Source organism: Diplotaxodon limnothrissa, linkage group LG17, assembly GCF_057381915.1.
Source record: "Diplotaxodon limnothrissa isolate DT_005_m linkage group LG17, D_limnothrissa_male_GT1.1, whole genome shotgun sequence".
Classification (NCBI taxonomy): domain Eukaryota; kingdom Metazoa; phylum Chordata; class Actinopteri; order Cichliformes; family Cichlidae; genus Diplotaxodon; species Diplotaxodon limnothrissa.
This window is the reverse complement of record NC_140612.1, coordinates 23797026-23810327: the sequence shown is the minus strand read 5'-3', so window position 1 is coordinate 23810327 and position 13302 is coordinate 23797026. Positions and strand designations below refer to the sequence as shown.

The following is a 13302-nucleotide window of genomic DNA, read 5'->3' as shown; positions in this document are numbered from 1 at the left end:
CCAGATTACTCTAAGTAGTCAGACTTCTAGCTTAAAAAAAAATAAGAAAGTGCCAAATAATGCAGTTCCTCCAGTGGCCATTCAAGGCTGACTCCAAAAGACAGTCAACTTTTAGATTGCCCAACTTTATGGCAGAAAAAAACATGTTTACAGCCAGACACAAAACCGTTTTGGGTTTCTTTTTCCAGGAAGTACATTTTATATAATTACTCATTTAAGACATATTAAGACTTAAAGTTGTGTCTGATTAGGTGCTGTAACTGCTATGTGTGAGGAGTGAGTGCTTACACAGGTGACTCTAGGTCCTGACCGTGTGCTTGGCTCTATGTAAACAGTTTTGCATGGATGGGGCTTGTAATGTTAGTTTAACATTTTCAAAGTAAAATCCTAGCTTGCATTGGGGGTCAATTATACTACAATACCATCCAAAGAGTGCACTGATTTTTGGATTCAAATTCGTTGACTGCATTTAAAAAAATAGATGTAGCCACAGTAACATGACTCATGAGTGTGTTAGCGGCTGCCATGTTGTTTTTCTTGGTGTAGAAGTAGTCTTATTTGGATGAGAGCGCGGAGTGCTGAGTTATTGGCTAATGTGGGCTAGCTTGCTAGCACATGGCATTCATAAACTTTATGGGTTGCACAGCTATTGGACGATCAGCTAATTGGCGCAAAGTAGCAGAAGGATAAAGGACATGAATTTAACTCTCCAAAACTAAAGAATAAACCTCCTGCACCACATAGCAAGTCCTTCAGAAAACGCCAACAGCACAAATACAGCAAAATAGATCCAGCTGAATGACTCCTCTTAGTGGAGGTGAAGCCTAGCAGACACCATTAGCCTGCAGCTATTGCTTATTACAGCTAAATTCACCTACTGTAGAGTTGTTATGGAGGCAGAAACCTTCCATAGAGTACCAGACAGGGTTGTTTTTTTGTTTTTCTTTTTTGTAATGGTCTAAATTGTTTGAATCCTCGAGTTCATCTTGCACGCTTGCATGTGGTGATCAACTTTAATCTGTCGGACGCCTTTACCTGAGGCCTGCATTTGTGTGTCTCTGTCACACATACGTGCACACGAGCTGGGCATGCTGTGTCACCAGAGGCAATGTACGAGCTTTTCACAGTGACCCACATAGAGGCAGAGAGTGGAGGAGAGAATAATGGGAGGAAAATTGGGATGAGATTGAAAGGAGAGAGATAAAGAAACAGAAGTGGAGCGACAGCAGAATAGAGCAGGCATTTGTTAGATAGTGAATGAAGGGCAGGCTGGCAGGATTGAGATGTCCTTAACTGTCAGTGTTTGAGCTCAGTTTAAATTATGTTTTTACATCCTTGTGTATTTGTGCGCACATTAAGCCTGTAACGCGAAGCATGTTCACACAGATCATTGTGTACCCGTTTGTGATGAGTTTCACCTCTTTGTTGGGGGTTTATAATAAAAACCAAGTGATGACAGTAAAAGTGATGAAGTTACTGTAAACACTGGCAGTTTGACAAGTTGCGAAAAGACACAATTGGTGTTTGCTTCATTGGCATTCTGCAGCGTCTCTGTGCCATACAGAATGCCACTTTTGCTCATTGTTACTCCACTGTTGAATATTTTGAGCTTCATTGTGAAGAATTGTTTATGCATCACGCCATGTAAAAGGGTTAAAGTCTTTCTGATGGTAGGACACTCACTGATATTTCATGGAATGACCCAATGGTATTTCCAGAGTAGGACACTCAATTTTGCTATGCAGCTCTCAGGACTGAAGTTGCTCATAGTTGGATTTGTGTCAGGCCTCACTCAGTCTGCTGTGACACCTTATGCAAGTTTTTCCAAACAACTCAAGTCTCCTGGGCCTCTACACATCTTTGTCAGTACCTACAGGCATCCTGCAATGGAGGCTGTGGGCTTTCGGGGACCAGTGTTTGCCTTTTCAGTTCAGTTCAGCTCAGTTATATTGATATTGCACCAAATCAAAACAAAAGTTGGCTCAATGCACTTTATATTGTGAGGTAAAGACCCTACAAACCCCAACAATAAAACAACCCCATATGAGCAAGCACTTGGTGACAGTGGGAAGGAAAAACTCACTTTTAAACTTAGCCACCTAAGGAAAAGGTTTTGGAAGTGATCAGAATGGTCGCTGGAAGAAGGGAACTTGTTGGATCCAAACTTTTTCCTGATGGGATTGTTTCTGGAACAACATAATTATAGAAAAAATGACTGATCGCCAATCAATGGATAAGACAAGTGTTGCTAGCATTACCATTAGAATAAATAACCTGCAGGAGAGACTTTTCATATGGACACCCATCACCACTTACATCAAACATTTAGATATAGCAAGTTAAAAAAAACAGCTTCTCTTCTTTTCTTTTTTTGTTTTACGAAGCTGCAGTTATGAGCAGAAAAACATTGATTTCTTATTTTTTGCAGCTACAAAGAAAAGCTGTCGGCGTGGCAAATATGAAGCTGTTGGCTTCTTGCTAGCAGCCAGTTCATAGGATTGAATTAATAAATGGATCGGCTTGTTGTCACTAATGCCCGATCGAGCTGTCGGAGTCGAGATCCGAATGATATCTGATCCAATAATGCATTGATTGCGTCCCAATTTGTGAGATTAACACATATTAATCTCTGCTCAGTTCCCTACCTCATGTTTCCCACCACGTCCGCCTTGATTTATACATTTATTTAGCTGTTTTTACATTTTAATTCTAGTTCAAGGAAATTCACTGTAAATTCACAAAGCTTTCAGTAAGTACCTGACTCGATGGCAAAATTGTACTAAATGATGAGCAATACCCATCAGATTTGATTTGTGCAGTTGTGCAGATTTTGTGGAGCCAGACTTCAGTGTCTTTGTTTGGGGAGGTTTGGTTTTTGACATCACAGATAGTTTAGAAAAGCAGCTGTGATGCAATGTTAAACTTACAAAAGCCTGCTGCACACGCACAGAGTGAGAGTCGACCTTTCAGTGAAGCCTTTTTTTTGGCATTTCAGTTTGGATATTTTGTGTTATATTGTTGCATAACATGGATTAATTTAATTAGCATTACTCGTATTTTTTTTATTGATCTTTTAAAGACGTTTCTGAACTTTTCTTTTTAACCTGCACTCTCAAGAGTTAAGTTCTGTCAGTATAAAAATAAAGCAGGTTGGTCTTCTTGGCCTTTAAATCCCCACATCGGTCTAACTCTGAGCTGCACGAACACTCAGTTCAACTCTCCTTTCCTTATGAGAGTGATGTGTGTGTGTGTGCACGTGCATATCTAAGCATGAGCTCATGCATTTGTGTGTCTGCATGTGTTTCTCAAGTTGCCCTTGCCAGGTTACCTCTTATGTAATGTTCCAAAAATAGAGAAGATTCACCTGTGAGGGCAGTAAGGAGGGAAAGGAGACAGGCAGGAAAATAAGAGAAAAGAAAAGTGTTTAAACACCCTTCCAACAACTTTTTGCCTATATCGTTAAATGATATATTGGTTATTTTGAAATATTAGCAGTCCTGTGAAAAAAAACACTTATGCTGTCAGAATTACCGATTTTATCTGTTCTTTTTTTGTTTTGTTTTGTTTGCAGAAGTGGTGCAATGAATAAAAAAGGGAAACCTTGATTGCTTATCCTTAGAGCAGGCTTTACTGAAAAGACGATGAAGTAAAGTAAACTTTAGATGAGTTGTTTATTGTGATTGTGTGGCTTTAAAGTGAAGTACATGTAATAGAAAGACAGCAGCTACAGACATTTTGGTAGAAGGTCTGACTTTAAAGCTAGCTGCTCTTGTAAAATCTTAGACAGAATAGAGGTTTCTGGCACAACCTTTACTAATCCAAGGTGCACAGAGAGAAGGATAAAGTCTGAAAAAGTTTCTGCTTGTAGTATATAAGACCGGGGTTAGGTTTAAAGAAAGGCGATTACTCAAAAGAAATAAAAAGATACTAACTCAAAGTATTAAATGGTCTGAGTGGAGGTTGAGCGGAGAGCTGGAGCTGAACCCAGTCTCTCTGTTACACACAGTTACAAACTGGCTGGTCAGATTTGTTTTTTTCTTTTTCATTTGGCAGCAACCTTTGCACAGTGAATTTTCAGTTTCTTAAGGCTTTTAGTCCAGCAGCTACCGATCAGATAAACAAATCATGGTTTTGTTATCTTCCATAATGCTGTGTGAATTCTTTATTTGCCTCTTCATTAGGTTGTATTATCCTTTTCTGTTGTCTGTGTTGTTGTCTGTGCATGTGAGGATGGATGACTCGCGTAATGCAAACCGCAAGTAAGCTGAACCTCATGAGTAAGTGTTTGGCGGTAGTGGGAAGGAAGCACTCAATTCTAACAGGAAGAGATCTGTTAAAACTCCATCTTAACAAACTTAGGGCGGGGCAGCCATCTGCTGTGACCAGCTGGGGGTTAGGGGACAGTGAGAAGATAAAGAGCATAAACAAGTCCAACAGAAAGGGGTAGAGAAAAATGTATGACGCGCAAATACTTTAATGTGATGCTTGACTGATTGGTTTGCTTTGAATTACTTTCTGAAGACACTCTGGTGCTGGTTATCCTCATCTATGTGCTTGAAAGTTTGTTGATGTAGAAAAAAGAGGCAGAGGCTAAAGGAGAGCAGAGGATCCAGTGTCATAGTTCATCGGATACCACTGCTCTCACACTCGCTGGTGCGTCTTTGTAAGAAATTTAAATTCACTACATTAATTTGCTTCATGAACTTTATCTCCTCTACTTTGGCTGTTTGTGGTTACATCATAACTTAATAGTAACTCGATCAAAACGCACACATCCTGCCTGTCACACACACACACACACACACACACACACACACACACACACACACACACACACACACACACACACGGTCATTGTCACATAGTACAGAGCTCAGATGTCTGGTGTCAGGTCTCTCTTACCCGTCACGTTGATTGGCATAATTACCCGAGCCGTGCTGTGAGTGTGTAAGGAAACAACTTCTGGGTGATTCAGTCTGCACTGGGATGTTTTTCTCTGTTATCTTGGAAAGCATTAGTTACAGAGTAAGTGAGAAAACCTTTCAGCATAATAATGATAAATATTGAAACCCACGCAAAGGCAGGAAGGAGAAGGAGGGGGGAAAAAGTGCGCTGGTTCCATCGAATTTTTGGCTACAGGTGAGTGGAGCCACTGAGATGTTTGAAGTTCTGCCTGTAGCTTCATCTGAACAATGTGAACAGCTTTTCATTCTTTTAGCACTGTAATATAGCACTGCAGACATACAGGTAATTTTACAGTAGCTCACAGTGAATGTAGTTAGTGACTGGAGTTTAATGGCAAGTCAACTATAAAAATACCATAGTACCAGTCAAAAGTGTGGGCACACTCAGTCATAGTGGGGTATTTCTGTATTTTTTAACTGTAAATAGTCACAACAACAAAACATCAGCTGAATTCTTCAATGACCTACAGTAAAATGAGCTTTCTTTGTTTTTGTGGGCCTAACTTATATTGATGCTGAATAATAGTTTGGCATAAATCATGAACAGCCCAATGAGAGGAGAACTATAAAATCACTTACGCTCTTGTGAGTTTTACTTGTTCAGGACAAATTTTAATTGTTTAATTGTAATATCATTTTAAAATAATATAAATATATATATATATATATTTAATTAAACTCCTGTTGGATAATGAGAAACGTTCAGTGTGGTAAGTATACAGGAAATCTTTGTGATACTGTACCTGTTGATTCTACACAAAAACTTCACGTTTATAGAGAAAACAACAATATAACAATAAACCACTCGCTCAAAGTATTATTATGTAAAGCTTATAAAATAAACAATGTGATTGTGTAGATTAACGTACACTGTAAAAGTAGGCTGTAAAATAACGGTTGAGAGCTGTTCATCTTTAACATTTCACTTGGAACTACATCTAAGCAACGACTCAAGTGTAATGTGTCTCGTTTCCACATATACAGTTAATGTTTTTAAGAAAATGTTTCAAGTTGTGAAATTAGTGGAAATAATTGGCTCCTCAGTTGTTTCTCAGTATTAACAATTTATTTGTCAGTTTCTGTCGGGTTTGTGTTTAAAATGCAGATCTTACTCATAAGTATGAAACTGTTCTTAAAAATAAACTTCTTGGTATTCATATATAACAGGAACAAAGCTGAAAATAATAACATTTCTTAAACCAACCACTGGCAACTCCTTTTTTGGAAATGGCATATTCATTGCTTCTCTTGAAACAAAAATAATGCCGGTTTCTTTTGGTTAAAATAAAAGACTGGACTGTGGTAGAAATGTTAAGCTGTGCAACTTACTACTAATATCAGTGTTATTATCATTAATTAAGCCTTTATATTGTTTCAGTCTAAGTAATACAGAAAGAATCTGCAGTAGCTGCTTGCAAAACTATATTCCAACATCAGTGGGAGTTGATTGAGTCAGACAAATCAATTTTGACATTGGTTATTTTGGTTTGGAAGTCCCTCTTTGTGTGCAGTGCCGTGAGGTAATTTTAAATCACTGTAAATCACAATAAAGGGACTTTCTGGTTAAATAAAAGTATTAACAAAAGTCCCTTTATTATAAAGGGAAACCTGGTCAGGGTAGCATCCATACAAAGTGTAAACCTTACAAAAATGCAAAGTAAACCTAAAATACATCATCTACATCGCGGGTGGGGGAACTCGAGGCCTCAAGGGTCAGTGTCCTGCAGCCATATAAATCAGCTGTGTTGCATCAAGGACACATCTAAAACCTGCAGGACACCGGCCCTTGAGGCCTTGAGTTCCCCCACCCCTGATCTACATAATAAACAATATATAAATATTCACCACAGAAGTGGCATCTCATAAAAATATTCACATCCCCTTTACAGGATTCAGTGTGATGATTTTAAAGTAAGCAATCAATATATAAGTAAGTTTAACTTTGGTCTTTCTGCAAGTTAATCCATGTCTGAGGTGCAAACTAACCTTGGATTATGGCCAGTACCTGTTTGTTATACAAAAACAATCTGTTATGTATTATATATTCACATCTAATCTAGACAGTGATGTGACATTTTCAGCTTCTGGCCTTTCACAAGATAACCCCTTACAGAACATCACTGTATAAAAGGCTTATGACATGACTGGAAAATCTTAACATTTAGGATTGGCACAATTAGTTAAATAAATGAAGCATATTTATTCATTTTTCTACACAATCTAATAAGTGGTTGCTCTCAGTAAAAGTAAACCTTTACATTTGGATTTCTCTCCAATTATACTCAGTCTGTGCAAAGAAACTGACTTCAGAGTAAACCCACACTGGTGCAGTTGTCTCTTTTGTTAACCAGCTTCTCCCACGTAATCACAACATCTTCTGGAGTCCGAAGATGTTAAGCCCGATTCCTCCCACTTGCAGCTGCCTTTTTATTTTTGTGCCTATTACTTTTGTTCTCACTTTAGCTTTGATCATGAGCAGTGTTGCACAGGCACGACTCGCCTCTGTGGCCACACAGTGATTTTCAGAAACTGGTTAAATGACTGCAGCTATGGAGGAAAATTAACCATTGTAGGCTTGTACATCATCCGTACCACCCACCTCGAGAATCATATCTTCTTCCCACCTTAATCACTGGAATAGTGAAAAAACTACATAAACAGTTCCTGCTGTAGTAACTGTTGATCCCTCGGTGGATGCAAAGGATCCGTATTTAGAAAACATTTGGCGAATTACATCATCCTCAGTGTGTGGGCTGTGTATTGAAGACGGTATATGTGTATGACTTTGTGTCCACATTCACACTGTCATCCCACATAGGGTGATGGGGTGTCTGTCTAATTAACTGCATTTACTGTAAAGTTGCTGAAACACGCTCCTCACACACACACACACACACAACACGCAGATTCTCCACCAATACAATTACTGGATGAGCTGCCGATGCTCCCGCTGTGCCGTTGTCGTGGCAACGCCGACAACCCACCTCTACAGGAAGAGGAGGAGGAGGCTGGAAATAAGGAGATGAGACAAGAAGGGAGGATGAGAAATGAGGAGGAGGAGGGGGGCAGAGGATGACAGCAGCGTGAGGGAGAGGAGGAGCGAAGCAGTGGGAGGAGAATGGAGGAAGATTAGAGGGGGAGGTATGAGAGAAGTGAAGGTGATGTGCACAATGACAAAGCAGAGCGAGAGAGAGGAAGGAGGAGGAGGAGGACTGAAGAAGAGTGATGTGTTCAGAAAAAAGAGGAGAGATGGTGAAGGGGAAAAATGAGTGAAAAGGAAAGGAAGAAGAGAGGAAGAGTAGGTGGTGTTAGAACTGGAATGAGATTTTTCCAAGTTTTTAGAAGTGACGTCCAAAATTAAAGTTTGATATCTCCACTGGAAGCTACTAAGGACGGGCACTGGGCAAAAATATAATTTTATATTGACTGATAATTTTACAGCTTTTCTTCCTTTGTTAAACTTGCAAAGTCATGAGCATAAAAGATGTGCGTGCTTTAAACCTGCATTCTTATGCCCAAAAGCTTCTGTATTATAGAGGTGTGTGGGGAAAACAGCCTGTGTCCATGACATCAGCAACACTTTGCTGATGAGTTTATAGGTTCAGTCAAAATTTTAGGGTCACATTGAATAGGAAAGGTTTAAATGTTAGAAAGGAGGATTATTATTGTGATCGATAACTTATTGTTTGCATCAAGGCGTTTTGTGTTGTAAGGTAAAGACCCTTCAATAATACAGAGACAACTCCTCGTTCAGATATCATGACCCAGTATGAGAAAGCACTTGGCGAAAGTAGGAAGAAAATAATAAATAATAATAAAATTAAGTAGATTTCTTTGAGGTACTTTAAGTAGAATCATATCCATTATATTGGGACTTTCATGGTGTAGGTAGAGATGTTTTTAATTTGTCTACTGCTGGGTAGCTTTTGGTGTAATAATACAGGATCATTTTCTACTGGTGCTTCAAACTGAAGAGGGTGAAAACCGTCCAAGTGCAATAAAACTATGTTAGAAGTTCTGCAGGTCAGGGTGAACCGTGCAGTGAATTGCTCTGTTGATTTTTGTCTTTACTTTAGACACTTCCTGTTTTTGGATTTGCAGTGTTGAGGAGTCGTTCCTGTTTATTTAACTGCTTTTGAGGAAGATTTATTTTCAGATTGATGGGCTTCTGCAGACTTTTTCTGGACAAATTTGCTTAAAATAACTCCAAGTCAGGCATGCCGTGTGTGTGTGTGTTTCAGAGACCACTTTCATTTTATGTTTAGATTTTTAGGAGCTAGCTATAATTCCTGTGATCCTGTCTGCTTTTAGTAGATTAGGACTCACTCAAATGTAATGGTGGCCCATGACCTCTGAATAAGAGAGTGATGCTAATGGGCCTTTTTTAAGGGTACTGCTACTTCTGTCTGTCTGGCTACAAGCCCCCCCCCCCCCCCAAAAGGAGAAAACAAAACAACAAACCCCTCTCAGGTACACACTTTCATTTCAGGGTCATTTCATTATGAGTAAGAACTCCATGAACAACACACACACACACACACACACACACACACACACACACACACACACACTACTCATAATCAGTTTACAATAATCCTCGGCAGTAAGCGGCAGGGTTAAATGTGTTTGTGTCTCTCTGAAGGATCTGATTTTCCTGGTTTTGGCTGTCATCTGTGATAGCGATACTCGCTAACGTCAGTAACAGCAGCATTTATTAAAGAAAGAGCTCATGGTGCTAGAGTGCTGTGTATTTGAGTTTTGGGTTCCTGTTTTAATGTATTTGCTGTTCTGGAAATTCTTTCAGGAATTTACTTTTCGAGCTTACTTTCATTTTTATCCTCGCTTCTGTTTTTTGGTGTTTCCCTCTGTCTTGTTTTTTTTTCTGTGTCATCTTGTTTAGTGCAGGTCTGTCTACATAAAAAGTATATGTGGCACATCCATCCCAGAAAATGGCTCAATTAAGTAGAAAATCATAGAGTAAAATTAGCAAACAGTACAAGTCTTCAATGTAATAACAGTTCGTTTAAGTACAAATTTGAATAAAATACAACACTTCATGTAAAAAGTTTTATATGAAGGAAGACATGTTAATAATTTTAGTAAAAAGTAACAAAGTTAATTTAAAAACTAAGGTGACATTATAATGGCTCAGTATGCACAGTTTAAAGTAGTGTACAGGGCTGAAATGTTAACTGATGGTCATTTGCTCTCAGATGATGCATTGCATTGCAGAAAGTTGTTGCATTGCTTAGGAAAGATTTCCTTTGTCTGTGTTTCTGGCTCAGAGAAATATGAACACAATTGTCCAAATGTGCAGGTGAACACTACTGTACAAAAGTCTTTATATTTAGTTTCCAAGGAGCCAGACCTCCTTGCAATTTTGTAAAGTGGTCTTGAGGAATAGCACTTTACAGCAAGCAGTGACTGCTTTTTCACTGCTTTTCATTCCACTCCAACCATCTTTGAAAAATGCCAATGTTTGACAGGCATTAAATTATGTAAAATTTTAGTGTTTTGGCATAGTTAGCATAATATTTGTTTTCCCTACAGAGCATAGAAGAGTACTGTTAGATTTTGATGCAATACCATACAGTAAAAGCATACCTGGATAGAAAACCAGACAGTGGAACATAATCAGTCATGGACTGGCCTCCCCAGAACCCAGACCTCAACATTAATGAAGAAGTGTGGGATCATCAAACAGCAACCAACATCCAAATAAGAACTTTTCATTGTCCTTCAGGAAGAAGGACTATTGGAGAACTATTCCTGAAGACTACTTAAGGAAATTACAGGAAATCGGCCTCAGAGTTTCGGCTATGTTGAAGAATAAAGGTGGTTACACAAAATACTGACTTTAAAGTGATTGTACAAACAGTCTTTGCCTTCCGCTGTATTTCCATTCACGGTTGCACTACACCCATTTTCTTCACAAAACATTGAGAAATGAGGGGTGGTGAACACCAGCAATATGTCTGACTTCCAGTTTATTAGAAACCCTGTTTACTCATTTAATAGGTGCAGTAGGTCAAACGTGAATCAGCAGAAAATGAAACATTTTTCGTTTTCATTTCTCGTTTCTTGTTGATTTTTAAAATTGGTTTCGGCAAGCATCAAACGCACCATTGTCCCTAAACAAATGTGTGTCCGACCTCAGCAGACAAAATGAAACACAAACTTGTTTAAACCTGATAAATGTTTGCATATTCGCTTTCTGCCTTTCGTTTCACTTCTGAATAAGCAGTTCCAGTAAAACTCTGGGTTTGCTCAGTCTCGCTGCATGTGCTACTTCCTCTAATGGACTTACTGTGTTGCAGTGCCCTCAGAGCTGAGTGGAGAACTTTGTGAGTAACGAGGAGTAAAAGTGTAAAAATGAGGCCTTAAATAACGAGGTCCTTTAATCAGTTAGACTTCGCTGGTATTTGTGTGTGGTCGCTGTTTTATGCGGCATATGTCCGGCCTCCATACGTCCTTTCATTTCCGGTCATCCACAGTGTGCTATTTTTATCTCAGGGGCTGTGAGCACTTGTGTGTGTGTGTGTGTGTGTGTGTGTGTGTGTGTGTGTGTGTGTGTGTGTGTGTGTGTGTGTGTCATCAGGTTACAGGGTGTGTAAGTGGACTCCTCTTTGTCCTAGCTGATAATTTTAGACAGAGGGCCACTGAAACTTTCAACAGGGGGTCAGATACTCCTTTTCCACTGACACACACACACACGCATGCACGCACGCACGCATGCACACACCCACACATGCCCATAATTACTAGTTACTATAAACATCTTGTTCATCGCCTCAACTCAGGATTTGTTTTAAATGTTCCTGATCTGCAATAGTTTGTATTCTACTGTAGCATATTTTAATATAATGAATAGTTATAAATAAATAGTTTAATCAGAAATCAAGCAGTGAGTTGTCAGTGTGTAACTTTTTTGCGTTTGAGCTACAAAGCTCTCTTTTTTTCTTTTCTTTTTGCCGTAGTGTTGGAGCACACCCTTTTCCTTTACAGCAGTACTCTTTTGCCCTTTCCTAAAAGCCCAGACTCATATGTGGTTTGGTTCAGGTTTAGCCACAGTGACAGTTCTCTCTCTTCTGTTAGCAGGTAACCACCTGCCAACTGGGTGGGAAATACACATTAAAGCATAAAGTTCAGTAACTACATCACTTTTGTGAAGTTAAGTTAATCTTGTCAAACAAATTTTCTGGCAGCTCCATCTCCTTTACTAAACTTCTTGTTCATGCCAAATGATTAACTTCTCTCATTTTTACCAACTTAGTGTGAATTTGAAAGCCCCGGTCATAACACTTTAAAGAGTCCCTTGGTGTGCCTATAAAAAGCCATGCCAAACAGCATTCTGTGGGTGTGGTTTGCAAATAAAGGTGACACTTTGTCTTTATCTTTAATAGACACGTTAGGGTATTCACTGTTGTTCAAACAGGCCGGTTGTCTCGTCTTTTAAAAAGACAAATCCACAGATTTAACTTGAAGGAGAGCACTCATTTCATATTTTCACTTTAATTTATTTATTTTTTTATTTATTTTTTGCTTTCTCTTGCATTGACTGAAGCCAGTGAGACTGCAGAGGTGTCTGCGTAGATCAGCAGTTAATAGATGTAGACAGATGGGCCCTCTCATGTGGGTGACTGTACTGTGTACTTGCAGAAGAAGATAGATGAGCTATGAGATGAAAGAGTCGGGGACAATTGAAGTGGATAAAGATGTACTCGAGTCAGTTTAAGAAAACTGCAACAGGAAGTATAATGGGGCGAGCGTCTGCGAGAGATGACTGCTGACTCATCCTCTGACATAACAGATCTGTCTGCGACTTCTCTCGTCACCCCAAAGTGGCTCTGGCAGTCTCTCCGCCAAGCTGTTCCTGGTTCACCTCAAATATCTCCAGCTGAGCCCGCTTGAAAGCAGCCTCCTAATATGAATAATGTACTAAATTATACTGAAAAGTCCGAGAACTATGAAGTATCTTGACAATGATAACCGTGTGTTTCCTTCCGTTTCTTAGGAAAGCGATTTCCCGCTCAGGCCTCCATTACCTCGGCCCACCTCAGCCCTCGCTTCCTCCTGCGTCCAACGGCCCCACCAAGGAACTACGTACCTGTGTGGACTGGACGGTCAGAAATGCACATGCACATTTATTTTATATAACTGTGAATCTGAACAATGATGACATTTTTTTCCTGGTCCCAGTCTGTGTTGTCCCTATTCTGTCTGGCTGATTCACTTGTCGACATTTGCATTTTTATGCCAACAGATTTGTTAGCAGACTGGTTTCAACAGCCATATGTTCATGTGGAAATGGAAAGCAGTAATTTGATTTTCCTTCCTT

General features: G+C 39.4%; 1 protein-coding gene across 1 annotated transcript in view; it reads left to right on the top strand.

Annotated features, from left to right (window-relative positions):
* The window catches only part of dgki (diacylglycerol kinase, iota), a 107561-nt gene that overhangs the window by 42732 nt on the left and 51527 nt on the right, over window positions 1–13302 (top strand). The window contains exon 2 of the mRNA XM_085375704.1: window positions 12979–13087. Within this exon, the coding sequence (XP_085231830.1) occupies window positions 12979–13087 (109 nt within the window). The remainder of the gene's footprint in view (window positions 1–12978; window positions 13088–13302) is intronic.